General features: G+C 52.5%; 11 protein-coding genes across 11 annotated transcripts; 7 read left to right on the top strand and 4 right to left on the bottom strand.

The window, feature by feature from the left end:
• Positions 1 to 680: 680 nt before the first annotated feature.
• On the bottom strand, positions 681 to 2112 carry CABS01_07612 (hexaprenyl pyrophosphate synthase; the record flags this gene model as incomplete). Its single annotated transcript, XM_060540974.1, has 2 exons — positions 681 to 842; positions 910 to 2112. The coding sequence occupies 2 exons, from the start codon at positions 2110 to 2112 to the stop codon at positions 681 to 683; spliced, it is 1365 nt and encodes a 454-aa protein (XP_060403142.1).
• A 590-nt stretch (positions 2113 to 2702) lies between these two features.
• On the top strand, positions 2703 to 3635 carry CABS01_07611 (uncharacterized protein; the record flags this gene model as incomplete). The annotated part of the gene is made up of 2 exons (XM_060540973.1): positions 2703 to 3023; positions 3081 to 3635. The coding sequence occupies 2 exons, from the start codon at positions 2703 to 2705 to the stop codon at positions 3633 to 3635; spliced, it is 876 nt and encodes a 291-aa protein (XP_060403141.1).
• Positions 3636 to 4273: 638 nt separating this feature from the next.
• CABS01_07610 (uncharacterized protein) lies at positions 4274 to 5101 on the top strand (the record flags this gene model as incomplete). The annotated part of the gene is made up of 2 exons (XM_060540972.1): positions 4274 to 4344; positions 4396 to 5101. 2 exons carry the CDS (start codon positions 4274 to 4276, stop codon positions 5099 to 5101), a joined length of 777 nt encoding a protein of 258 aa, XP_060403140.1.
• A 385-nt stretch (positions 5102 to 5486) lies between these two features.
• On the bottom strand, positions 5487 to 6369 carry CABS01_07609 (cutinase; the record flags this gene model as incomplete). Its single annotated transcript, XM_060540971.1, has 4 exons — positions 5487 to 5575; positions 5633 to 5811; positions 5880 to 6097; positions 6172 to 6369. 4 exons carry the CDS (start codon positions 6367 to 6369, stop codon positions 5487 to 5489), a joined length of 684 nt encoding a protein of 227 aa, XP_060403139.1.
• A 2559-nt stretch (positions 6370 to 8928) lies between these two features.
• Positions 8929 to 9949, bottom strand: CABS01_07608 (uncharacterized protein; the record flags this gene model as incomplete). Its single annotated transcript, XM_060540970.1, has 4 exons — positions 8929 to 9116; positions 9232 to 9370; positions 9487 to 9867; positions 9926 to 9949. 4 exons carry the CDS (start codon positions 9947 to 9949, stop codon positions 8929 to 8931), a joined length of 732 nt encoding a protein of 243 aa, XP_060403138.1.
• A 427-nt stretch (positions 9950 to 10376) lies between these two features.
• Positions 10377 to 12680, bottom strand: CABS01_07607 (uncharacterized protein; the record flags this gene model as incomplete). Its single annotated transcript, XM_060540969.1, has 2 exons — positions 10377 to 12512; positions 12597 to 12680. The coding sequence occupies 2 exons, from the start codon at positions 12678 to 12680 to the stop codon at positions 10377 to 10379; spliced, it is 2220 nt and encodes a 739-aa protein (XP_060403137.1).
• A 791-nt stretch (positions 12681 to 13471) lies between these two features.
• On the top strand, positions 13472 to 15178 carry CABS01_07606 (proline-specific permease; the record flags this gene model as incomplete). The annotated part of the gene is made up of 1 exon (XM_060540968.1): positions 13472 to 15178. The coding sequence occupies one exon, from the start codon at positions 13472 to 13474 to the stop codon at positions 15176 to 15178; it is 1707 nt and encodes a 568-aa protein (XP_060403136.1).
• An 889-nt stretch (positions 15179 to 16067) lies between these two features.
• CABS01_07605 (uncharacterized protein) lies at positions 16068 to 17768 on the top strand (the record flags this gene model as incomplete). The annotated part of the gene is made up of 1 exon (XM_060540967.1): positions 16068 to 17768. The coding sequence occupies one exon, from the start codon at positions 16068 to 16070 to the stop codon at positions 17766 to 17768; it is 1701 nt and encodes a 566-aa protein (XP_060403135.1).
• A 1069-nt stretch (positions 17769 to 18837) lies between these two features.
• Positions 18838 to 19647, top strand: CABS01_07604 (uncharacterized protein; the record flags this gene model as incomplete). The annotated part of the gene is made up of 1 exon (XM_060540966.1): positions 18838 to 19647. One exon carries the CDS (start codon positions 18838 to 18840, stop codon positions 19645 to 19647), a length of 810 nt encoding a protein of 269 aa, XP_060403134.1.
• A 1876-nt stretch (positions 19648 to 21523) lies between these two features.
• Positions 21524 to 23329, top strand: CABS01_07603 (major facilitator superfamily transporter; the record flags this gene model as incomplete). Its single annotated transcript, XM_060540965.1, has 1 exon — positions 21524 to 23329. One exon carries the CDS (start codon positions 21524 to 21526, stop codon positions 23327 to 23329), a length of 1806 nt encoding a protein of 601 aa, XP_060403133.1.
• Positions 23330 to 24013: 684 nt separating this feature from the next.
• CABS01_07602 (glycosyl hydrolase family 31) lies at positions 24014 to 26011 on the top strand (the record flags this gene model as incomplete). The annotated part of the gene is made up of 1 exon (XM_060540964.1): positions 24014 to 26011. The coding sequence occupies one exon, from the start codon at positions 24014 to 24016 to the stop codon at positions 26009 to 26011; it is 1998 nt and encodes a 665-aa protein (XP_060403132.1).
• Positions 26012 to 26076: the final 65 nt, after the last annotated feature.

The raw sequence follows: 26076 nt of genomic DNA, 5'->3' as shown, positions 1-26076 counted from the left end.
CGGATGGAAGTCTAGACGAATTGCTAGGTTGCCGCCTTTCTCAGAACAAGCAGGCTGCGCCAGAGTTCAGCGAGCATCGGATCGGGCCTTGACTATTGTCGTATAAGCTTTGCAGGTCCCTGACCGACCCATGCATGCATCTCATCACAGTGCCGTCTTCTACCACGCTGCGTCTAGAAGGGAGCATCTAGAAGCGATCCAGCAACGTAATGGAAACCGCTTCTCCACGGAGCTCGCCGGTTTCTCTCTTCTGGACCCTGCCGTCACGACTGCCGTCTAGACCTCACCGAATTCTGATCGAGTAAGAGTTTCCCATTTTCCCCAATCAGGTGAGGGTCGTTGGCGTTCCATTCAGCAGGCTGTCCTGCACAGGATCATCATCTTTCCCTTCAGCAAATCATCCCTTGCGCACGTATGCCGAACCCCGTTTGCGTAATCGAAAAAAAGGGAAGTTGTCTGTGGTATTGCACTCAAGTCCTGTGCCATCTCTAACCTGATGATATTCCCCCCTTGGCCTCACGCCGCGCCGTCTAGATGTATAATATCGTTACATGTACTCTGTCAAGAGCCCCAAAGGTCTGTTGTACAGTGGTGTTGAGCGCACATTACCACAATGCGTGCACTCCGAATTTTTGGTTTTTTTTTGTACAGGTTTCTGACCGGCCAGCGCCGTCAGTCGCTTATTTTGTCCTCTTCAATGCCTTCATGGCCATTTCAATGAGACCGTCCTTGGCCTCACTCTCGGGGAAATCGCTGATGGCTGCAATGGCCCGCTCGGAATAATCCTGGGCCAGTGCCCTCGTCTGCTCAATACCGTCACTCTGGAGGACCAACTCGCGTGCCTGAAACCGTGTTAGTCAGATTGCTCTCCAAATCCAAAAGTCGTTTGCTGCGTGCGCGCATCCTTACCCTGGCGACGTCACCCTCCTGCTCGAACTTTCTGCCTACCAAAGCACCCAATTCCGGATTCGTCTTCCACGCAAATAGTAGAGGGGCCGTCGCGAGACCAAGCTCAAGGTCGGCGCCGGCCGGCTTACCCAGTTCCTTCTCGCTACGTGTATAGTCGAGCATGTCGTCGACCAGCTGGAATGCGAGGCCTAGGTTCTTACCATAGGCGTATGCTGCCTCGACTGAAGCAGCGTCTGACCCGCCGAGAATTGCCGAGGCACGGCATGACTTTGAGATCAAGCTAGCCGTCTTCAAGTAGGTCTTTTGCAAGTAGTAGGTGAGCGCCTCCTCCGACCACACTGGCTTACGCTCATCCCGCTCAGTATTCTTGAGCTGCATGAACTCGCCCTCGACAAGGTTGGCAATGACCGTGGCGAGAAGCTCAACGACCTCGGCGTTCCTCAGACGGGCCAGGGCGACAGATGCGCGGCCTAGCAGGAAGTCGCCGGCCAAGACAGCCATTTTGTTGCCGAACTCGAGGTTCGCCGAAGGGGATCCGCGTCGCGCGACGGAGTGATCGATGACATCGTCGTGGAGCAGGGATGCCGTGTGGATCAGCTCGGTGATCTCGGCCAGACGGCGTTGGGACGGGAGGATGTCAGATTCGGTCTCGACAGGCTCGGGGACGGCGCTTGTCAAGGGCGAGCTCGGGTTGACGTCGACGAGGATGTTCGGGGGAGATATCGCCGTATCAACGCTACCAATGGCTTGACCAGATTGGAGCCGGGGACCCTTGGGACATAAGGCGGTGGCTCTCGACATGAGCAGAACGATGAGAGGACGCATGTGCTTGCCCTCTGCCTGTGTGTAGTACTTGGCGGCGCGATCCAGAGACGGGTGACCAGAACCAAGAAGCTTCCGGATGTTGCCCGTCAAGAACTTCATCTCCTTCGCCACTGTCCGCAGAGGGTCGATGTGCATGTCACCCTTGGGGATCACGCGGTTGACGGCATTCGCAGCCATGTTGGACGCAACAGACACAGCGGCGCCCCATGCTGAAGACCGTCTCGAGGATGAGTGGTAGAGGGCAGTGGTACGAGGTATCCGGGCATCGAGGGGAGTAATTCGTCGGCATTGCGAACATCGGGAGGAAGAGGAGGAGAGGATAGATCGTGACGTTATCGAAGTGCTGCGCAGCACCGCTGCTCCCGTACGGAGCTGCATGGCTCCTATAGTGATCTGGAGGGAATCAAAAGAGTGTCAAAAGAATCGCGAAAGAGTCCGACAGCATCTGGATTAAGTAGATCGTGCTCAAGATTCGTGGTTGAGGCAATTGGCAGCCAAAGGCGGGTAGATGGTACAAGGCGATGACTTTTTTTTTTCCTGTCCTTCCCTCCCGCGGCGAGAAATTCAAGCCACAGCAGCTGCGCAGCAGATCCGGTCTTTCCCTTTGGTGGTACGGAGTACGGATACTCCTGTGCTCCCCTTACCTAAGGCAGGGGGAAAAGCGGATCCAGGCGATACGTATCTTTGGAGAAGAATGGTGGGGCCTTGGTCTTTTGATTGGTTCAATGGCCCATAACATAGCTTCCATTCGAGCAGGAGCTATCATACGCAGTAAGCTGCTGTGGCTGCCTCGGTCATTGTTGTTGCATCGAGTGTGGCAGGCACGACCCGACGCCCGCATTATTACCCCGATTTGACCGCGTCTGACTAAATTAATTGTTGGCACTGCATGTCTTGAAGTATCACCAAGTTACGAGCACATCGCTTCGAGATGACCTCGTAGAGGCGACACAATTACATCAGCAGCCATGGTACGATTGACGATAACACCCGCCGTAGCCGAAGGTCAACAGAAGCTGGCTGAGGTCAGACTCAGACGGCGAATCGCGGCGACACCAGAGGACACAGAGCAGGAAACCACAGCAGGTACTGTCAGCAAGACTGCGGCGACAGCCAAAGCCGAAGAGCCGACTCTTGGCGATTATGTGATCGGAGACCCCATCACGCACAGCCAGATATTAGATTTGTGGAAAAGTCTGAAGACGGAAGGCATCGAGGGATTCGGTTTGGAGGGACTGTTGCGAGGCGCCAGGGTCTACACACCCCCGCCACCTCCGAAGCCTGAACCAGTACGTCAAGACGGCCAACTCTAAGTATGCTCCGAGTCGCTGACCATACCTTCACAGTCCGCCGAGTACAAAGCCCTGATGGCCCGCCTGCGACGCGAGGAAGAAGAACGAACATACCAGCGAATGATGAAGCAACCGTCCCGAATGGAGGCCTTTTCCCAGCAGTTTCCCAGCGCCGCTGCCCGAGCACACGCCTTTGCCGAAGTAAACCGCCCTATGAACGAAGCAGACAATGGCGATGACGAAGTGACGCTCGGGGACGTGCAGAAGCAGATGATGGTCATTCTCAACTTTCTCATAAGCATCATTGGTGTCGCGGCCACCATCTGGATAGCAGCTCGATGGTGGAACGTCACTGCTCGAATATTCTTGACGCTTGGAGGCGCCATTCTAGTCTTAATAGCAGAGGTCGCCGTGTACTCGGGCTATGTTTGGAGGATAGGGGAGGCCAAGTCCAAGACGAAAGAACCGGAAGAAATCAGAGAGGTGATGCAGTCGTGGGTGCTGGGTAAGGAGAGCAAGGGCGAGCCAGCCGGAGAATCGACTATCCTTGATACGAAATCGCAAGATACAGACGAAGGCATACGACGAAGACTAAAGGGGCTCTCGTAGGGAGTAGAATTTACGAAATGAGAAAATATTGGCAGCATCACTAAGGCGTGCTGTTGCGACATCCCCATGTAAGGCCAGAGAATGTCCTAAAACGGCCTTTGTAGGTTATTACCAGTTGCCCGGGATTATAGAACCATGTTTGTCAAAATTGAGTAGTACTCTGTCGAGAAGCTCCGTCATAGGTAAGAAAGCAATCTAATACACGTGACGGCGTGGGGAGAGTTTTGGTGTGCGCGACTGGACGCGTCGCCGCACGTCAATCAGCGCGACGCGCTCCAGGTGGGGCCTGGATGTTCCCCCCGGTCTGGGCCCGATCACTGCCTCTGCATCTCTCTTCAGCCTCGGCCTTGTTGATCTGTCTTTCGGATGCTGTAATTTTTAATCGTTTCCTAGTCCTTTGGTCCGTCTCCGCTATCTCTCTCACTTCGTTTCGACTGTAATCAGCTTCTATTATCACGCCGAATTCTCTCCCGCGCGAAGCACTGAGCGCGCGCGTCGCGTATCACCACACCCGTCTACATGCGCCTAACATTCGGCACATCTCTCTGTCCAACAAGTACTTTCACTGCCTTGGCTGAAGGCATGGATCAAATCGCAGACACCAGGTTCGCGTTTCCATGGACATTGTATCTCCATTAATGTCGCTAATCACCAAGCAACACAGCCAGCGGTCTGGACCCGATTCTACAAGAACAACAGCCAACAAGAGGTATGAGACCTGCTGCGAGTGTCGATGTCAACCCAAACTGACATCTTGCAGACGAACCCTCAAAACCTACAGCAAACGCACGCGCGCCGCTGATGAAGAAGTCGGCTCTCTCTTGTTCAAGAAGCGCAAACCCGAGATCGAACGAGCAACGCGGACGCCAGACCTCCCACGGCTTCCTCCCGCTCAATCTGCACCGCCATCAAGCAGTATACCCAAGAGTTCGATCCTAAGCTACTTCAAACCCTGCCGATCAAGCTCGGCCACTGAAGCCTCCGACCCCTTGTCCGACTCGGAAAAGCTGGTCAACACCCCGCCTTCATCACCTCCCGTTTTCAGAAAGATCAAGGAACCCCGTCGTCTGAGGCTACGACACAGCACGCCACTGTCACATTCGTCGGACCCTTTGGAGGGTGAGAAGGACGAGAATGAAGAAAGTTGTATTGTTGTTGGACGGAAACCACACCACGCTCGCAGGACGAGGGCACGAGGCGCCCCAGAGCTGCAAGATGCCGACGAAAACAAACTGAACGAGCTTCCCGACCTCGGAAAGATCGAAAACCAGGCTAGGCCGAAGAAACCTCCCTCCCGATCAAAGCCTGTTCCGACTATTCAGACGACCATCAACCTCTCGTCGAAACCTACTTTTATGGAGTGTAAGACATGCCGGATCGTGTACAACCCGCTGCACCCGGCAGACGTAAAATACCACGCTCAACGGCACGCAGCCTTCCTTCGGAGCAGGACGAAGAAAGCATGAAACTTGGCGCAACACCTCTGGCATAGCATCTGTTTTGAAGTAATGACTCAATGATACCCATTTAGCAACAATAAGAATAGCCTTTGCATTTCGTCCATCGTCAGGTTGTACATGAAGCATGAAATAGCTAAACTAAGTGAGTGGCAAGAAAGATAATAAGAACAAAATGAGCGACAACAAATGAGTGAGTATCATGCTCCAGCAATCCAACCCGACCCTTCCATATTCCATTCTGCTGCCCAGCTTCAGACTCCGTCTCCAGCAAGCGAGTCCCGTCCTTCACAGAAATCGATGCGCCAACAGTTTCTCTTCACAATCCTTCTCGACCAAAGCCAACTGCATCCGAATCACGGTCGATCCGGAACTGATTGCGTCCTCGAGCTCCTTAACCGATGCGACCAGCCAAGAAGATAGGGGCGGCTACAGCCGCGTCAGTCTGGTAGAGGAAGTGCGCGGGCAGGATGAAGAGCGTGCCTGGACGTGTTAGTGGCTTCTCTGACGTCTTTGAGGATGGGAAGCAGGTTTGCTTACCGTAGCAGACGGCATCCGCGACATCGCAGTAGACGGACAGCTTGGACGAGGGGAAGTTGGGGATGCGGCCGAGGTTCTGGAGGTTCTTGGTGTAGCCGAACAAGACGACGCCCTTGATCTGGTTCTGGATCGTCGAGCTCAGAGTCGAGATGGACGAGGCCATGACGGCGGTTCCCTGGCTGTTCATCGAGCCACATTAGCAGAAGGCAAAGGGAAAAAAGGGAGACGTCTGCAAGGCCTCACTAACCTGTATCCGCCAGCCACGACGGCGGAGTTGGGGCACTTGGTGTTGGCCAAGGTGAAGAGCCTCTTGGCCTCGTTGATGGCGACGGTGCTGGTTCCCTCGGGGAGGAAGTTGGAAGCCAGATCAGCGCTGTACGGTCCGCCGACGCCCTGAACCCAGACTTGGCTCGAGCCGTAGCGGCTCTTGAGGGCATCGCCGACAATGGGGCCCGCGCTGATTCCCTATTCATCGATCGAGGTTAGCTCTTGGGAAATGCCTTTTCCCAGATCATTTGTAAGAATTCTGGTCGGCTTACCATGTTGCCGGGCTCGGTGGAGGCGCGGGCAAAGATGAAGATGACCTTGGGGCAGGCGGAGCTGCTGCCGGACTCGAGCTCGTTGCTGGTCGCTCCCGTCTGGCGGACCTGGAGGTCAGCGACGCCGGTGTCGACGACTTCGACTGGTGCCGCGGCGGCGAGGGTGACGGCGAGGGAGAGGATGCTGAAGAACTTCATTTTGGATGTTGTTTTGAGTCCGGAAATTGGGAACGGTCTTCAAGTGAGAGCGGGCTGGCTACTAGGCTCTGAGCGAAGGAGAGGAGGATTCAGGTTCTGAGCGAGAGCTTGAGTCTGATGAAACGAAGATATCAAGAGTCTACCGGTGGGATCTTGCTCGACTATTTATCTTGTTTTCGAGGTTGGTGTTCCCTGATGGATCATCTACAGCTTGAACATCCTCGATGCTAAGAGAATGTGCCCAATCCATGTCTCGCAACTCACACGCCTGGCCGGTCTTGTTCGTGAAGCACATCCAGAAGTCGGCGCTACCTTTCCCCCAACCGGGCTCGATGAATGATCACATCGTGGAGACGGTGACGGTCGTTGGATTCATCCGCCAGTCGCATCTTGAATCTCAAAGCCATTTTCCCCACGTCGGAGAAGTTCAGGACATGGAGTCGGTGAAGCTAGATGCGTTCAAGAATTCCAAGGAACAGCGATGCCACGTGAGAGCTGGCTGAGCTGCCATTTCGCGACAGGACATCGAATTGGGAATGGCTCGGAGGAACCTCCGCGAGTCTGTTTGGTTGCAGCAGAGTGCGAGAAACCTCGGGACAAGACTTGGATGACTTGTAGAGAGGCCATAGAGGTGATGTTGGAATGAGGGGAGGGGGGGATATGCCCGCTTACGATGCCCCTCGAATTAGCCCCCATCGTCCTATGGTCCTAGGGATGTGTCTGTTGGTGAGCACAACTCGACTATGTGTCTCGTCCAACAAGAAACGGCCATGTCCCCCTTTACCAAAAGTTTCCGCGCTTGGTATAGTCCGAGAGCCTTATTGGAGACTCAATGGATAGAAGGTTACCACTTTACCAATCTGTCGCAGAATCTACTCCACTCTCTCCAAAAGGGTTCTCTTGGTTATGCACGATCCAAGCTCTGGAGTAACAAGACACACCGACCCAAGCCGGTAGAGAGCTGCAATCTCGAAGTGCCCCCCGCAGCACCCCGCAACGCCTCACTTGGTGACAACGTTGGATGCCTCGGCTCTGAGAGGCCGGACTAGGTCGCTTCGGGCGACGCATACATGGGGAGTCAGATTGAGTGCAGCATAGTCAGAGTTGCAAAGTCGACGACTCAGGTCAATGGTAGGTTCTTATTGGTTTGCCCGTCGAGGGCCAAGAGAAACAGCCAAGCTGAGCGACCGTTGGAGTCGTGCAGCCTGCATGCGCAAACCGGCCGGTACTTGGGGGGTATGTAAGCACAACAGGTGGGTTGTCTGGGGGTGGAGGAGGGGAGGCGCACGCCAGGTTTCTGCAATGCAAGTCGAGTGGGTAGACATGGATGACCAGATGAACTGGAGCTATTCCCTATTGTGTAAACTTTGCGAAATCTGTCTCAACTTTTTTTTCTGTCTTGCGACTCATCGGGCGATCTGAAGTTTGTCCATCACTTGTCAGACTGTCTGATGTGTCAATCGATGAGTTCAGAGATAGCCGCGCCGGGCGATCCGTATGCAGGCCGAGTTGGCGCATCAACGGGATTTGTGGTATTTCCTAATAGTCTTACCATGATCTGAAACTTTAGTATCCGCCCTGATGGGAAATTGGGAGGCTAGACTATTGCCGTTGTTCGCACTGGAATGGTCTGGACAACGGTCCTGTGTCTGACCGAGGTCCAACAGAGGGGGCTTTATGCGAGGTGGATCGGTCTCCCCCCTTCAATCTGCTGTAGTAGAAGTCCGCCTTTACTCGTTCATTCCTCTCTGGAATCATGGGTAAGAATAATTCGTATTCTTGAGAGAGTTCGGTGCTTCCAGTTTCAGGTGTTATCTTGACTCCACCAGACAAATGATGTATTAATCGAGTGTTACAAAGCTAGGCGCTTTTGTTTCCTTCGACAGCTTATTCGAGAGAACTTCAAGACTGCTCAAAAGCAGGATTACTATTCAGCTATGATTTCGACTAAATCCACTGCGTGACAAGTCTTTGAATTGCATGACTACCACATCGGACTTAAGACGAAGTTCAGCATCGAACGTCAAGTACAGCACTGTGAAATGGGATCGACAATTCCTAATTGCCTATCTGTCAATGTGCAGTTTCCAGTAATGTGCTTTGCCCCTTCCTGCAGCATACATCATTGGAAGGCCAACTTTATAGCCGTGTCACAAGCCGATAACTTGTTACTGACATCAAGCTTCGACGAATCTCAGTCCATGATAACGTGATGCCAAAAGGTCCTCCACTAATAACGTTATGAAGCATGTTCAAGAGATCTCGGATTTTACGTGATTCGATGATAAAAGAGTTTTCGGCCAGGTTGATGCTTCTTCAGATCTACAGAAAAGAGCTACGCGGATGTCCTTCGCCAAGAACACACATGTTCAGGTTAAGACATTGGGGGGCCGTCCATGGACTTAAGTATAGCCGTGACTTCAAAGTTTTATTCTCCTATCGTATGATTGTGCATTGTATTATGCAGAAAGTTCAAAATTCGTCGAAGAAAAGTATAAGTCTCATTCAGAGATCGAGCCGAAGAGAAGGCCCATTGATAAATATCTAACAGCACAATGCTTAGCATACCCAACCGCCATCAACATTGTATACGGCTCCTGTAACAAAAGAAGCCTCATCACTAAGAAGAAACGCGATCACGCGTGCAATCTCAATAGGCTCTGCTCTTCTCTTCTGTGCGGTCACCTGTAAACCGCGCTTCACATCTTCTGGATTTTCTCCACGAGACAATGGCGTGTTGACAGAGCCTGTAGAATATCATTAGCTTGGTTCTGTACTGTCGCCAGTTTGCGATTTTTTTGAAGCAGATGATTTCTTAAGGGGGGGGGGGGGGGGGGGAACAGCAGGGAAGGAGCGACTTACCAGGTGATACGCAATTCACGCGAATGTTTTGATTTTCCTTGGCTGCTGTTCTTGACAACCCAATTACGGCTGCCTTGCTAGCACAGTATGCGGCGTTGCCAGGAGCGCCAAATTGACCAAACACACTCGCTGCAGATACCTAGGATAAAAAAGCATCGTATCAGCTTCTGAAATACTTGTAGCCAGAGACTGTAGCTCGAACGGCCTGGTAGCCGGTGTATGAGTCGGATATAGAGCAATAGAGAAGAAACTTACGATGCTGCCTCCGTCAGACATGGCTCCTAGTTGTGACCTCAGGCAGTTGAAGACGCCTTTGGCATTGACTTCAAAGACAAAATCCCAGTCCTTGTCTGTAAGCTCTGCAACAGGTGTGGCATGGGTAATGACGCCAGCCATGTTGACGGCACCGTCTAGCTTGCCAAACTTTTTCACCGTATTTTGAATCCAGGTGTTGACGACATCGCTTTTTCTTACATCGACTACTTCGTACATGTGGCTTGCACTATCTTCGAGAGACGAGATTGCCTCCTTGAGAGAGTCCTCGTTGATGTCCGCCAATGAAACCTTAGCGCCGCGGGAGGCTAGGAGCTGGGCCGTTGACAGGCCCATGCCGGAGCCGGCGCCGGTGATAGCGATCTACGCGAGGGTTACATGAGCATGATATCCAAGAAAGTGGGTAGTTTGCCCGACTTACAACTTTGCCTTGGAATGAAGACATGGTGTGGTCGGACTTAGTGTTTGCGTGAAGTAAACTTGTGCCAGGGTACGATGATGAGAAGCTGGTTTCTATGAACAAGTATGCTTGACGCCTCCCTTTGTGCCTCTAATTAAGTAGAGGTACCGGTCCGCGGCATAGATAGTGACAGTCAAACTCCATAGGCAAGTAACCGAGCAGAAATCATTTCTGTTGAAGAAGCGCGGGGTATCTTGGGGAGAACTTACACGGGATATGCTGGCCCAGAACAGGAAAGTTATCCCCTTGCAGAAGTGGCAAAGACCCCACCAAAGGGGTAAGTCGAACATTATCTGCTCGACAGCACATCCAGTCACATACCCTCCATCATCTGCAAGACTGCAACCTACTTACACACAATATTACTCTAGGTTTGAAACCGGAAGATTTAGGACAGCCAGTAATATGCATTTTACGATATCAAAATGGCCTCGGTGGCGCCGCCGCTATCTACACATTCCTTCTCGGCCCACCGTCTCTCGACATCCACGAGAGAATCGCTGAAGATACGAAGACCGCTCCGACGCGCCCAGTCCCTGAAAAACTGTGCAAACGATTCCCTCACCTCTGGGTCATCTGCCTCGCTCGCCGCAATCACTGCAGGCCACACCAGCCTGGCTGACCCGTACCCCATCTCAGACTCGGTTGCCTCGAACCGCAGCAAACAATCCCGAACACCGACAACCTTATCCTGTAACATGTCCGCCTCCACGTCGTACACCCTCCGATAGAAGAATATGGTCAAGGCAAGCAGCATGGCCTGGGAGAGATTATCTAGAAATTGCTGGCAGTGCTGCATCTCCGGGTCCGAGGTGGGCAAGTCTGCTATCACGTATCCGGGCTGCCGTCTGAGTTGGTGGATACGTCTCTCGACTGCCTTGGCGCGGAACATGAACTCTTTCAGACCTGCGGGACTCGAGTACTCTGGATCTTCTTTTGACCGAGCCAGCCGGATAACGAGCGAAAGGAGGAACATGTAGATCTCTGGGATACCAAAGATTTCGGGATACAGTGTTGCGAGCCAGACACCCGGGATCTGGAGATGGAGATCGTTCTCCCCTTCTTCCCGCCCCTTGACCTTGAGCATTTCTTGGTCGAGGTTGCTCCAGCTCGCCAGCTGAAATGACAGGTTGTCTATGCTATAGGCACTCGCATTGCTGGTCTCAATTACCTTGCGCACGTGGAGACGGTGAGGAGACTGCGTGCTCCCCGGGAACGTGGTCTCGTGCAAGACCCGCTCGAACGCGTAGCAGTGATGCAGTAATCGGACCTTGCGCGACTTTTTCCTGTTGAGCCCCTTGACGCGTATGAACTTTTCCGCCTCTAGAAGATAGCACTCCACTTGATCACGGCTGCCGGAGACGCTCGAGATTTGTACCATTGTCAAAAACGCAATCAGTATCGATTTGTACTTTGCCTTTTTTGGAACATCGTAGGCTGTCTGTAGCATGAGCCGGACGTGGTGGCGAGCGCGCTGCTTGTAGTTGTTTGCCTGTTCGGACCACTTGCGCGAGTTAGAGATGCCACCAAGGCTGGAGGCGCTGATGGCGAGCGTGCCGTAGAATGCCGTTAAGCTAGCGTGGTCCATGTCGTCTCCGAGTGTCAGTGCTGCTAGACAACTTTTGACGTATGGTATGAATAGGATATGCCATGGCGTTTTGCTGTGGCGGAAGGGCGTGAAGCCTCGGAGGACTGTTGTAGAGTAGTGTCTCAGAAGGAAGACCGCATCGTGAGGAACGGCGTAGTCGATTGCGGGGGCAATAGAGCAGTTTTCTGGCGTTGAAAGCTGCTGAGACTGAGTGTCTGCAAACATGCTCGGTATGCATACTTGAACATCCTGAGAGGCGACATGGATTGGTACCCTCGGATATTGTTCCATGCCGGAGAAAGAGACATTATCGGATATATCGCGTACGCGATCTAGTTCCACAGGCGTGTCCCACCAATTGCTCGCGTCTGGGAGATCACCCATATTCCACCATTCGTTCGTGTTCCACCACTCAGTAAGAGGGCTCAATGGACGATGGTCCAAGCAGGCAAGAGCAGGCCCAAGTAACGGCGTCGTTTCTTGAGCCGGAGAACCGTCTGGTGGATTCATGAGCTCTTCGTCTGCCTCCTCAGGACTGTCCTCCCCGATCTCTTTCGCAGCCTTTGGAGGGCTGCCGACTGTGGGATTATTTGACTCTGGACTCGATTCGGGCGCAGCCTTTGAAGATTCCATTGACAGTCGATGTACTCTAAAGGCCCCGAAGGGACCTCGACTGATTTGGACGCTTTGGGATAGCGGTGCCCTCTCGCATTCGTCCTCAATTTGGGCAATATGCCAAAGAGTCAACGCCGGAGGAATGCTGGAGACGAGTTCGTCACTCATTGACTCGCGTTCGGATTCCGTCAACAAGGGTCTCCGAAAGCGCGCCATTCCGACGCTCGGAATCTCCTCAAAGTCGAAAAATATATTCTTCTCATAGCCGCTGCATGTGAGGTTGGAGGCCCTACACATGGAGCATGTCGGCCGACCCTCGTCACACTTCATCCGGCGGTTTCGACACTGAAGCAAGTCAGCGCCTTGATTCCAGTCTACGGTCTATCCAGACTTCACAGGTTCACCAGCGTGATGGGTGGGATGACGTACAGTTCCACATCCGCCAAAGGACCGACTGCGCCGGGCGTCCGCATCCTTGGGCAAAGACAGTCGGGGTTTGTTAGCATCGGCCATTCCGGGTGAGCCAGAGTTGGCTCGGGATTCCACTTCCTGTTTGGTTTATGGGAGGACGTCAGGAGGGTTTGGCGCACGTTGAACGTTTGCGATATCAACTGCTGATACTCTGGACTCCGCAAATGGATATGGAAAGTTATATCAAGGGGCTGAGGGCAACATATTTAGCCAAGGGTTGTACCAACACGACGGGATTGATGTCCGCGGAGAGATACGAATAGTGCGCAACAGAATGCATAACGCGGCTTTAGCGCATCCGTTGGAGCGGGGGCCTTTGATAAGAGCGGGGGGAATAGCGAACGACCCGGTGACCCCATAGTAAACCTGGGGTACATGTTTTGGCGTCTGATAGCTGGGAAAGCTTTCCTATCTGACTGGAGACCACTACACTTGGTATCTTCGCCAAGTCGCCTAATGCCCCGGATGGGTTAGGAACAGGGACGGCTGGAACTTATCTCCATCCATGCTTTTCCAAGAATTGCAATGTCTTCCGTCCAGAGTACAACGAGCTGAGTCGGCACTAAGTAGTATCGGTGCCGGTCTCCCTTGTCAGCCCAGACAAGGTTCACCTTAAGGGCCCCCGGAACAGGATTCGGTGTACGTGGTCGTAATGTGTAGTTTAAAAGACAAGAGAATGCCCTCATTCAATACAAGAGTCTACTTAAGTTGAAAGAGACTCTGTACTCAACTACCTTACCTACACTGGTTTCACAACCAAACAACTCCTTCAGTTGCCTCGAATGCATAATTGAATTAACCTTACCGAATCCCTATCGTCGACCCAGTCTACAATGGCTCTAGACAACGACACGGCAACCCCCTTTTCGAAGGAGGGCATTTACGCGGACACTGCCAACGATGGCAAAACGCACGACTCAGACCTCGGCCGACTCGAAAGCAATACCTACGGCGAGACTCATCTCGTCGCCCAGGGTGGCACGAAGCGAAATGTCAAGTCGCGACACGCCCAGATGATTGCCATTGGTGGCAGCATTGGAACTGGTCTCTTCGTAGGATCCGGCCAGGTCCTAGCTGCTGGCGGACCAGCGTTTCTCTTCCTGGCCTATGCCCTCACTTCTCTCCTCGTCTACGGCATAGTCACGGCTGTGATGGAAGTAGGCACATTCCTCCCCATCTCGGGCAGTTCCATGTCGTACTACTGCAACCGCTACACTTCTCGATCCCTTGGATTCGCTCTCGGTTGGCTCTATGTGTATTCTTTTGGCATCATTCTCGCCTACGAAATCACAGTTGGTTCAGTCATCATCAACTACTGGCCAAACAACGTCCACAATGCTGTCTGGCTGACGATCCTCCTTGTTGTCGTCGTCGGACTCAACCTATCACCAGTTGCTGTTTACGCAGAGACCGAATTCTGGTTTGCAAGTCTGAAGATCATTCTCTTCATCGGTCTTCTGCTTCTCTCATTGGTTCTGATTCTTGGTGGAGGGCCGAGCGGAGAACGGCTGGGTTTCTACTACTGGGTTGACCCAGGTGCGACCAAGGAGTACATCATCACAGGCTCTGGTGGTCGCTTTACTGCCTTCCTTTATGGTTGGGTGTTTTCCGGCTTCTCGTTCTACTTCAGCCCAGAGCTTATCATCGTCATGGGTGGCGAGATGCGAAACCCGCGCAAGAACCTGCCCATTGCCAGCCGACGGTTCTTCTACAGACTCATCATTTTCTACCTCCTCGGCTCGTTGGCGATTGGAGCCATCTGCAACTCCAACTCCGAGGGCCTTGTGTCCGGTGCTGGTAATGCTAATGCGTCACCTTGGGTCATTGCAATCCGCAACGCCGGGATCAATGGTTTACCCACAGTCGTCAACGCCGGTATTCTCACGAGCGCCTGGAGTGCTGGAAACTCATACCTTTACATGGCCAGTAGATCCCTGTACTCTCTTGCAGTTGCCGGCAACGCACCCAAAATCTTTACACGCTGCAACAGCTACGGTCTTCCCATTTACGCCGTCCTTGCATCGAGTTGCTTCACTCTTCTCGCGTATCTGAGCGTCTCCTCAGATGCTGGCGTGGTCTTCAACTGGTTCGTTAGTCTGACAAACACCGCTGGATACACCTCTTGGGTGCTGTGCGCATTTATCTTCCTTCGTTTCCGCAAGGCCTGCCAAGCGCAGGGCGTCAAGGTCCCTTACCAGTCCTGGTGTCAGCCCTACGGAGCGTGGATCTCCATGATTGCATTCGGCTTCCTCCTCTTCGCCAATGGATTCACGGTGTTCTACCCCGGAAGATTCTCTGCATCTAGCTTCTTGACTGCGTATATTGGCATTCCGCTTTTCCTGGTTACATACTTTGGACACAAGCTCACGGTTGGAAGAAAGGATCCCTGGCTGTATGCTCCTGAAGATGTTGACTTGTCTACCAATTTGCGGGAGGTAGAAGCAGAGGCGGAAATGTGGACGGCCATGGATGAGGCTGAGAAGGAGAAGCAAGGCAATTCAAACGCGTGGTGGCGCAAGATTTCTCTGATTTGGCAATGATTGTCAATTGCAGGTGTTGATATACAAATAGTACAGCTTAGGCACAGTAGGGAATACGTCAATTCGAATTGAAGCACTATTGTGGTTAGAAACGCAATGAATGGGCTCTAATGATCGACTACGTGCTTGCTCGAAGTTGCGTCCATATGAATTGACTGGACTATGTGCCTCCCGGAACCTTTTGCAGTCTTGGTATGGGATGCCAATTTACATCGTTTTCTTGATGTTCATACGATATCATGAACCCCCAATCTCAGCTGCGACTCCATAGTGTTGAAGTGTGACAAATTGATTGCTCGGTACCGCACTCACACGCCCTATCGGCGGCAGCTCGGAAAGCGCTCAGCTGCATCATATGACCTTTAGATACCTAGACTGACAGCTTGACATCTCGATGATTCGACGCTTTTGCATGCTTGAGAATGCTGTATAGTCTGACTAGGGTTCCTTAAGGGAAGGGTTCCCCTTGGAGCTAGCCTATGACTTGGTCGATGCGGGGGAGGGGCCCGATAAGCGAACTTTGGTCAACACCACCCAAATCCAGAGTTGGCAAGTCATCCCCGAATCGGGGCCGCCACCTCAGATAAGCCCCACATGGGATCGGCTGATGTTTGACGTGAACAAGTTGGGCGGATAATGCTGTGATAGATGGGACGGGAAAGTTGTGCAGATACTTTCTCAGCGGAATTCTATTTGCTAAGGGAAATGCCTTATGTCAAGGGCGAGTCGTTGGCTATTTAGACATCTCACAGACTTCGAAGAATAAGATCTTAATGTGGCACAAGAAGCATTTCATCAAGCATTCCTATCAAGACTTGAATAGTACAGACAAATCTCAAAATCAAACTTGATTCTTTTCAGTCTGTTTCTTGAAACCACCCCGAAAATCATGGGCTCTATTCCGACCCCTGTGAAAGAGACGTATGATGTCCTCATCATTGGCTCAGGCCTATCCGGCCTTGCTAGTCTGCACCACATTCGGGAGCAAATGCCCGATTGCAGGGTAAAGGTCCTCGACAACGGTGCAGACGTCGGTGGAACGTGGTTCTGGAATCGCTACCCCGGATGCCGGTTTGACTGCGAGTCTGTGTCCTATAGCTATTCCTTTGACAAGGGTCTCTTGGAGGAATGGCACTGGAAGGAGGCCTTCTCCCCCCAGCCCGAGACACACAAGTATATCAAGCGCTTCGCAGAGAGGAACGACCTCTACAAACATATTCAGTTCAACACCACGGTCAAATCAGCTCGCTGGGACGACGATGCCCATAACTGGACATTTGTCGACCAGGACGGCAACCAATACATCACCACTTTCTTCCTCAGCTGTATCGGCTTCCTTTCGACACCATCACTACCAGCTATCCCCGGCATTGAGAATTTCAAGGGCACGTCTTTCCACACATCGCGGTGGCCGACAGACTTGAACCTTGCCCGCGATTTTGCTGGCAAGCGTATCGGCGTTGTCGGGACCGGTGCCACCGGCATCCAGACTATCACCGCACTGTCAAAAGAGCCAAGCATCAAGTCCATCAGCGTGTTCCAAAGAACGGCAACATGGACAGTCCCCTTGCGCAACTACGAGATTTCGCCAGAGAAGATGGAAGAGCTCAAGAAAGACTATGACAACATTTTCGGCATCTGCCGCTCCACGCCCTCAGGTTTCATGCACATGGCGGACCCACGCAAGTCCATGGAGGTTACGGCAGAAGAGCGCCTGGCCCTTTGGGAGAAACTGTACAACGAGCCGGGCTTCGGAAAGTGGCAGGGTCTTTTTAGCGACACGTATACGGATCGCCAAGCCAATGAGCTGTATTCCAACTTCATCGCAGACAAGATTAGGGGAAGAGTACACGACCCGGAGGTGGCCGAGTCTCTGATCCCCAAGACGCACGGTTTTGGTACCCGTCGTGTGCCGTTAGAGAGCGGCTACTTCGAGGCCTTCAACCAAGACAACGTGCACCTCGTTGACCTCAAGAAGGCCCCGGTCTCCGAGGTGAAGTCTGACCGCATAATCACATCCGACGGCAAGGAGCACGAGCTCGACATCCTGATCTATGCCACTGGTTTCGATGCCATTACAGGCTCCTTCAGCGCAATCGAGTGGCAAGGCAAAGATGGACGGCCACTGATTGCGCCGAGTGGAACACCCAAAGGCGAGCGAGCCGTCTGGGTCGACAACAGACCCTACACGTTCCTCGGCATGACGGTGCCCTCTATGCCCAACATGTTTATGGTTCTCGGCCCGCATCAGCCGTTTGGCAACGCAACCAGAAACATTGAGCACGCCGTACAGGTTGTTGTGGATCTGTTGAAGTTTTGCCGTGATAGGGGATACACGTATGCGGAGGCAACACAGGAGGCCGCGGACGGCTGGACAGAGCATGTGTTTGAGTGCAGCAAGGGATCACTTGTTAACGAGGTTGACAGTTGGATGACGGGTGTCAATACGAACATTAAGGGCAAGCAGGTTAGAAGCGTTGTCAGATATGGTGGATCTGCGCAGGAGTTCCAGAGACGGTGCAGGGAGGTTAAAGAGTCTGGTTACCAGGGGCTTACGTTTGCCAGGCAGGCTAAGGGTGTCAAGTTGTAGATTTTAGATTATCTATGTCAATTACAAAATTTGGTTCGCATTGACTTCCACTAAAATCCTCTAGTGCAAGTAATGTGTCGCCTAAGTTACAAGTCTCAAGTTTATCTTGTGTATCTCACTCTCGTGTGGATTCTATTGTTTTTGGAGAAGTCTCGATTAAGCTTGCATGCTAGTCTGAAAACGATGCAATATGATCGTTAATTGAGCTGAGGTTAAGCATAGCACAGCTAAGTCGTTCTTAGAAGGACCTGACCAAGATGGAACATCAAGAAACATATGGTCTAGACATAGATTCCTAATCGAAATAGAATGATTGCTACAATATGTCACAGTTGGATGCAAAAACCTTTGGTCATCTGCAAACAAGGAGAAGCCTATCATCACAACGCGGTGCCGCTAGGACGAAGGCTATGACCTCACCCACGTTGTATCAACTATCTTATCAAACGTACTTAGCAAACATTAGCCATAGAGGCAGCATGACTTTGATTAATCGAAATATTAGATGTGAGCATTCATTGACTAACATCGGCGCGGAACACGATATGCGTGATGTCCGACATCGGGTCCCTACACTAACACCAAGGACCTGTTGATAGGGCGCATGCGGCCAAATGCTGATCTGACTATCGCCGCGGGGTAAAACACATCTCTATCTTTCTTCAACCCCGCCAGTAGCCAAAGGCTTGGCCCATAAAGAAGTGTCACATTTAGTCTTTTGATAAGAGCAGCTGACGCACAAGATGATCGGCCAGCGCGGCTTCTCGGGATGACCCCTCAAACGCCGCGCACCGGGTGGGGGAGTTAGTCGCTGTAGGTGGAGTCAAGACACCCGAATCAAATGGGGAAAGTCATACCTGAGCGTCAATGGAAAGCCACGCCCGATACCTAAGAACACCGAATGCGCAACATCGCGATGATGGACTACTTATTGAGGATGCCATCAACGAACTGTGAGCACATCATCATAGACAAGTTGCATGACATTAATCACCTTGAGCTTTCTCAACTACAATTACTAAACTTTTGATCAATTACTTCCTCCTCCAAACCTCTTTATTCACATAACATGGACGTCCCCGGCTTTGCTCTAGTTACAGGCGCAGCCTCTGGCATTGGTAGAGCATGTGCTCGCGGTTTCGCCCAAGAAGGCTCCGCGGGTATCGCATTACTAGATCTCAACGCAGACGCGCTCAAGACAGTCAAAGAGGAAATCGAAGCCGAGTTCGGAAAAGACCGCAAGATTGAGTTGCTCACCTACCCCATCAATATCGCCAACGAGGAGGAAGTCATCAAGGTCGTCAATGAAGCAGCAGCCAAGTTTGGCAGGCTGGACTATGTTGTCAACGCCGCCGGCATCGCCATCAAGCACAAGGGCGGCGCCGCGTTCGCCAAGACGGAAGACTGGCAGCGGGTTCTCGACGTGAACATCAATGGAACGTTTTACGTGCTGAGGGCGGCGGCGCAGATCATGCTGAAGCAAGAGCCGATTTTGTCAACAATTGACGGCAGACCTTTGCAAAAGGGGTCTATTGTCAACTTTGGCTCTATCCAGGGTGTTGTGGGCATCACACTCTCTACGGCATACACGACGACGAAGCACGCCGTCATCGGGTTGACGCGCACTGCATCCGAGGATTATGCCAACCAGGGCTTGCGCATCAATGCCATCTGCCCTGGGTACACAGAGACACCAATGACGACCAAGAACCCCGAGGTGTTGAAGGCGATGGAGGAGAGAGTCTCGACCGCGGTGCCGATGCAACGGATGGGAAGTCCAAAGGAGATTGCCGATGGTGTTTTGTACTTGGCTGGCGGCAGGAGTTCGTTTGTGACTGGGTCTGCGTTGATGGTTGATGGAGGTTATACTTCGAGATAGTCTGCTCCCATCGGCTTTGAAATGAAACTTAAACGTTTGGAATGAAGCTGAAAGTGGATTCAACAAACTGACTGAACTTTGCTGAATGTGACCTGAGCATAGGTAATGTACACGTCAACATACTTACTTACCTTAGGTATGGGACTTCTCAGCAAGGTGGGCATGGTTTCTAGACGCGAAGTTGCAATTTCACAAAAGTAAGTACGTGTCGCATGCACTAGAAAATGAAAGAATATCCAATGCCTAGGGAATGAAATCTTTGAAATTTGAAAGTAATGACATCCTTGCCTAGCGTTGACTCACTACTGCACCTCGTGGGAGCCTTCTGGCGTTAGGATATCCTAAACCCGCCCCGACTCCGAATAACAGCCCCGTGAGTTATGCAGACACGTCGGACGCAGGCCGTTCCGGAAAAGCGGGTCTAATTCACATTTATGAATCTGCTGGTCCATGACTCGTTGAGTCGCTCCGGTCAGTCTGGCCTTATTCGTGCATCAAAACAGCCTACCTGCTGTAATCACTTGAGGATGAGCGCCATCTCGACAGCACATTCCAAAGTTCTCTCTTCCACGAGATCACTCCGATGCGATGCGGACCGGAGAAGTAAACAATAAGATATAGACGCAAAGAAAAAAAAAGGATTGCGACAGCCGAATGCATACACAGACGGTGTTCATGTTCAATGTTCCAGAACTATGGTAACCGGGCTGTCCCCGCAAACCGCAGCGGGTTTGGCATACGTAGCATCCGCGGGGAAAACTCTAAAAAGAAATGTCCATCGATTTCAATGACAAGTCTGACAGAATTACTCAGATGAACTTCCTCCCATCAACACCAGACTGTCACATCTTTATAATTTCATGTTGTGCTTTGGTGGTCTGTGGTGTTAGAGTTAAGAACAATAGACGAGACTTGGATGAAGATCACCAACGCCAAGCTACCTTGCCACCTGGATGCATGTGACCGTGTATCTCTCGTAAATCTCAGGGTCCCAATCTGATCTATTTCAGGGTCCTTCCGAAACACGAAGGAGGCAATAAAACATCAGGCTCCCATCACCACCTCAACGGAATGAGAATGAGAAGTTCAGGGGTGGTTACATGTATTTACGAGGGAGATTGACAACCTGAAGAGTCTTTCGGGGGCCGAATTTGCATAACTTTATGAACACACGGCGGGAAGCTATGCTGCCGGACCACACCTCTACACGCTAGAGGACGGAGTTAAGCCTAGTCGGAGCCGGGCTGTCCCACTAGCATCGGCAAAGACTTAAAGAAGGGCGCACCAACATAGCATCTCTGTCGTCACCACGATTTCAAAGCACCTTACCTGCAGTGCCACGCACATACGGTGGTTTTATTCACTGATCCAGTGCACTGGGCTGGAGCTATCCAGAGTAGAAACATGGCGACCCGGGTGTTCGTCTCGGCAACTACGGGATCGTGAGCACTAGATCGTGAAGATGTGCACCGTATATGCGTATGCAATGCAGACAAAAGATCGATCCGACAGGCGAAGCCACCCGGAGCGGCGCGTGTAGTGGGCACGGTAAAACGGGATTCAGCACCATTCGGTCCCCATTCCCGCCCGTAAGCCGTTTTATTTCGGACCCTGTGATCCTGTATATTTCGTCATTCCCGCTGCTGTTGGATGTGTGTGTTTTTCTTCCTCCCCGGTCACTCTACAAATACAATTCGTCCCCGGCTTATTTCCCCCCTTGTCCCCCTCGCCGTTCGCTCTTGGCACCTGTTCCATTGGCATATCCGTCCTCCGCTCTCACTTGGCTCACCTTTCCTTGCTCCTCTTCTCTCGACTCTTCCTTCTGGCGTGTACCCACAAGTTTCTTGGACGCGTCTATCACCATTTCGACCTCGCGATGGCGCAAGAAAAGGCAGCCAACGATATTGGCGAGCCTCCCGTCCACACGAAAATACCATACTGGCGCATAGTCACCGATCAAGCAGGGATAACACAGGAAGTAGCCGACTATCGATATCCTGGGTCCGGCACAGAAGCAGATCCGTTCTTAGTGCAATGGATTCCCAACGATCCCAGGAACCCAATGCTATTTAGCAAAGCGACAAAATGGTTCATCACATTCATGGTGTCATTGACCACATTAGCAGTAGCGCTGCTCTCATCAGCCTACACGGGCGGCATACGCCAAATCATAATTGAATTCGGCATCTCCCAGGAAGTCGCGACTTTGGGCGTGTCCCTATTCGTTCTCGGATTCGCCATTGGACCTTTACTCTGGGCACCGCTCAGTGAACTATTTGGACGCCAGTCGCTCTTCTTCGGCACCTATGCTATCCTCACGGCATTCAACGCCGGTTGCGCCGGCGCCAACTCAGCCACGACCCTCATCGTCCTCCGCTTCTTCGCCGGTGCCTTTGGCTCATCTCCACTCGCCAACTCGGGTGGTGTCATCGCCGACATGTTCCCGGCCGCCGACAGAGGCTTGGCGATGGCGTTGTTTGCTGCCGCGCCGTTCCTCGGACCTGTTTTGGGACCTATCATCGGTGGATTCCTCGGTGCCGCGGCGGGCTGGCGATGGGTCATGGGTTTCTTGGCTGCGTTTTCTGGGACCCTTTGGCTTCTGGGTGCGGCCCTCGTCCCCGAGACCTATGCGCCGTATCTCCTTCGTCAGCGAGCTGCGAAGCTTTCCAAAATGACTGGCAAGGTTTACGTCAGCAAGATTGAACACGAGCAGGGCAAGATCAGCCTGGCAGAGTCGTTCAAGACGGCCCTATCGAGGCCCTGGATTCTGCTGTTCCGTGAGCCCATTGTGTTGCTCCTGTCGCTTTACATGGCCATCATTTACGGAACTCTCTACATGCTGTTTGCGGCCTTCCCTATTGTCTATCAGCAAGAACGAGGATGGTCACAGGGAATTGGAGGACTTGCCTTCCTTGGCATCATGGTCGGCATGGTTTTCGCCATCATTTACACACTACCCGAGAACGGTCGGTACAAGCGAGTACAAGAGAGAAATGGCGGATTTGCTCCTCCGGAAACCCGTCTCCCATCAGCCATGGTCGGAGGTGTGGCGATTCCCATCGGTCTATTTTGGTTTGCTTGGACCAACAATGCCGACATCCACTGGATGGTCAGCATCGCCGCCGGCGTACCGTTCGGATTCGGAATGGTTTTGCTGTTCTTGAGCGTCATGAACTACCTCATCGACGCTTATACCATCTTCGCGGCGAGTGTACTCGCCGCCAACTCCGTTATCCGCAGTTGCTTCGGCGCTGCGTTCCCTCTGTTCACGACCTACATGTATAAAGATCTCGGCACGAACTGGGCGTCATCAATCCCCGCGTTCCTGGCTCTCGCTTGCGTTCCGTTTCCGTTCTTGTTCTACAAGTATGGTCCCGCAATCCGAGCACGCTGCAAGTTTGCCGCACAATCAGAGGCTTTCATGGCGCGGTTGCGGGAAGAGGATACGTCGTCTTCAGACAAGGAGCCGGAAGTTAGCGGTGGACAAGAAACTGTGGCGAGCGATACTGTCGACTCGGATACGTCATCTTCTGACGATCGCTCATCCATGCGCCGCCAGAGCACGCATCACACACGACGGACGATGAGCCTGGCCTCGACACGCCGGAAGTCCTACGATGGAAACCCGTACGATATTGACAGAGTCAACACGAGAGAGTCTTTTGCTACGAAGCACAAGTAATGGATCGGCCTGGTGTGTGTTTGAGCCATGGATCAGTTGTCGAAGAACTGTTAAGGAATGATACCCGTTGAAGTATGGAGAGGCGATTCTGCCTCCTGTATTATGTGTGCATACAGCTATTGTCGTCGATTACTCCAGCTCAAGAGCTAGGTGGAAGTTGGGACATCGATCTCCAGCCATATTAGAGTTTGCACTTATTGCTCCCCCGAATAGCCTAATAACCATTTTAAAGCTATCTTCAACCTTGAGTCCGTGGGTGCGGATCCTTCGCAGCATCAAAGACCCCAGACGTGACCCCCAACTTCCCCTCAATCCGGCAGATGCGGGGCATCCCGATGGCCGCAGTGGACATGGCGGCTTTCACGGCATCCGAGTGGTCAATTGGAGGCGTGGCATGTCATCTGCCTTTTGTCGTGGCACCCTTTCGACCTGCGCTTTTCATCCATCGTCTCATGGCAACAGGAGCAACTCCGCAGCCGGAGATCATCTTTTGCTGGGTCATGAGTAGTTCTGCTCTGCATGCTACATGTACAAGAAGAAGCTGCATCCGATGAATGGAAAGCTACCCCTCACCATCCTGTCTCTGTACTTGTACACCACGGCACTGCTCAAGACTTCTTAAACACCCCGATCACCATTTTATTGTCCTGTAAGCCGTGACTTGTTTGCAAGAATAAGAGCATCATGGGCCTCAAAGAGCAAGATGGGAAGCTTGTCTACACCTACGACGCGGAGAAAGTCTGGGTCGAGCCATGGGGGCTAGATTCCTTTCGAGTGCGGGCTACCAAGGCTCGTGAGATGCCTACCGAAGACTGGGCGTTGCTCAAGCCCGAAAAAGCAGATGCCAAAATCATCATTGACGACAAGGCCGGAACAATCACCAATGGCAAGATCAAGGCTTCCATAACCAGTGGCGGTAAGCTCATGATGTGGAACTCAAAGGGCGAGCTGCTGCTCGAGGAATACTCGCGCCACCGACGGGATGTCCTGGACCCCAAGTGCAGCGCCCTCGACGTCGAGGCACGCGAGTTCCTGGCCATCGTCAACAGCAATGACTACCATCTCACTGCGAGATTCGAAAGTGTTGACGCAGAGGAAAAGATCTACGGCATGGGACAGTACCAACAACCATTCCTGGATCTCAAGGGCCACGATCTCGAGCTCGCGCACAGGAACTCCCAGGCCAGCGTCCCGTTCGCGGTATCCTCGCTGGGTTACGGCCTTTTGTGGAACAACCCGTCAGTCGGAAGAGCGATTCTGGGCCGTAACATCATGAGCTTCGAGGCCAAGTCAACCCGGGCCCTCGACTACTGGATCGTCGCCGGCGATTCCCCGGCCGAAATCGTCGAAGCTTACGCTGATGCCACGGGCAAGGTTCCGATGATGCCAGAGTACGGTCTTGGGTTTTGGCAATGTAAGCTGCGATACCAGACGCAGGAAGAACTCTTGGAAGTTGCACGCGAGTACAGGAAACGCGAGTTGCCCATTGACCTTATTGTCATTGACTTTTTCCACTGGCCGCTGCAGGGAGAGTGGAAATTCGACCCTACGTACTGGCCCGACCCGGATGCTATGATCAAAGAGTTGCAAGAGCTCAAGATCGAATTGATGGTTTCCATCTGGCCCACTGTTGACCACAAGTCTGAGAATTGGGATGAGATGGTCGAGAAGGGGTACCTCATTCAGTCTGATAGAGGCATCCGGATCGCCATGAACTTCCAGGGCGACACGACGCATTTTGACGCCACCAATCCCGGAGCAAGAGACTACGTATGGAAGAAGGCCAAGAAAAACTACTATGACAAGGGCATCCGTGTCTTTTGGCTGGATGAGGCCGAACCCGAATACACGGTGTACGATTTCGACACGTATCGGTATCACTTGGGATCCAACGTCTCGATCGGCAACATTTACCCCGTCGAGTACGCAAAGGCCTTCTACGAGGGAATGGAGGCTGAGGGGCAAAAGAACATTGTGAACCTCATCCGATGTGCATGGGCTGGAAGTCAGAAGTATGGTGCCTTAGTCTGGAGCGGTGACATTGCCTCATCCTGGGGAAGTCTGCGCAACCAGGTCGCAGCTGGCTTACACATGGGCCTATCCGGTCTTCCATGGTGGACGACTGATATTGGTGGCTTCCACGGCGGAGACCCGCGGGACGAAAAGTTCCGCGAGCTGTTCGTCCGGTGGTTCCAATGGGGTGCTTTCTGTCCGGTTTTCCGCCTCCATGGATGCCGAGAGCCTGAGCAGCCCCAACATGGCACGACGGGGGGCGCTGAATGCCATAGCGGCGCGCCAAATGAGGTTTGGTCTTATGGACCTGAGGTCTACGAGATTTGCAAGAAGTACATGTTCCTCCGAGAGGAGTTGCGTGATTACACCCGTTCTCTGATGAAGGAGGCGCACGAAAAGGGTACGCCTGTCATGCGGACGCTGTTCTACGAGTTTCCGAAGGATCAAGAGACTTGGAATATCGGTCAGCAGTACATGTTTGGCAGCAAGTACTTGGTGTGCCCGGTGCTGGAGGCGGAGAAGAGGAACATCAAGGTCTATCTCCCCCAGCTGGAGGCAGGAGGCAAGTGGAAGCCACTCCTCGAAGGGAAGACGGACACATATGAGGGCGGAAAGTGGATCGAGATTGATGCTCCTCTAGAATGGATGCCAGTGTTCAAGAGGGAGTAGGCCACCGGCGGCGAACGACGTCCGTTGATACAATCATCAATAAACTCTACATGTTGCTTGCTAAT

Source organism: Colletotrichum abscissum, assembly GCF_030869225.1.
Source record: "Colletotrichum abscissum strain IMI 504890 chromosome Unknown Scaffold_16.1, whole genome shotgun sequence".
NCBI classification, from domain to species: Eukaryota; Fungi; Ascomycota; class Sordariomycetes; order Glomerellales; family Glomerellaceae; genus Colletotrichum; species Colletotrichum abscissum.
The sequence above is the reverse complement of the archived record's forward strand: the minus strand, read 5'-3'. Positions and strand labels throughout refer to the sequence as shown.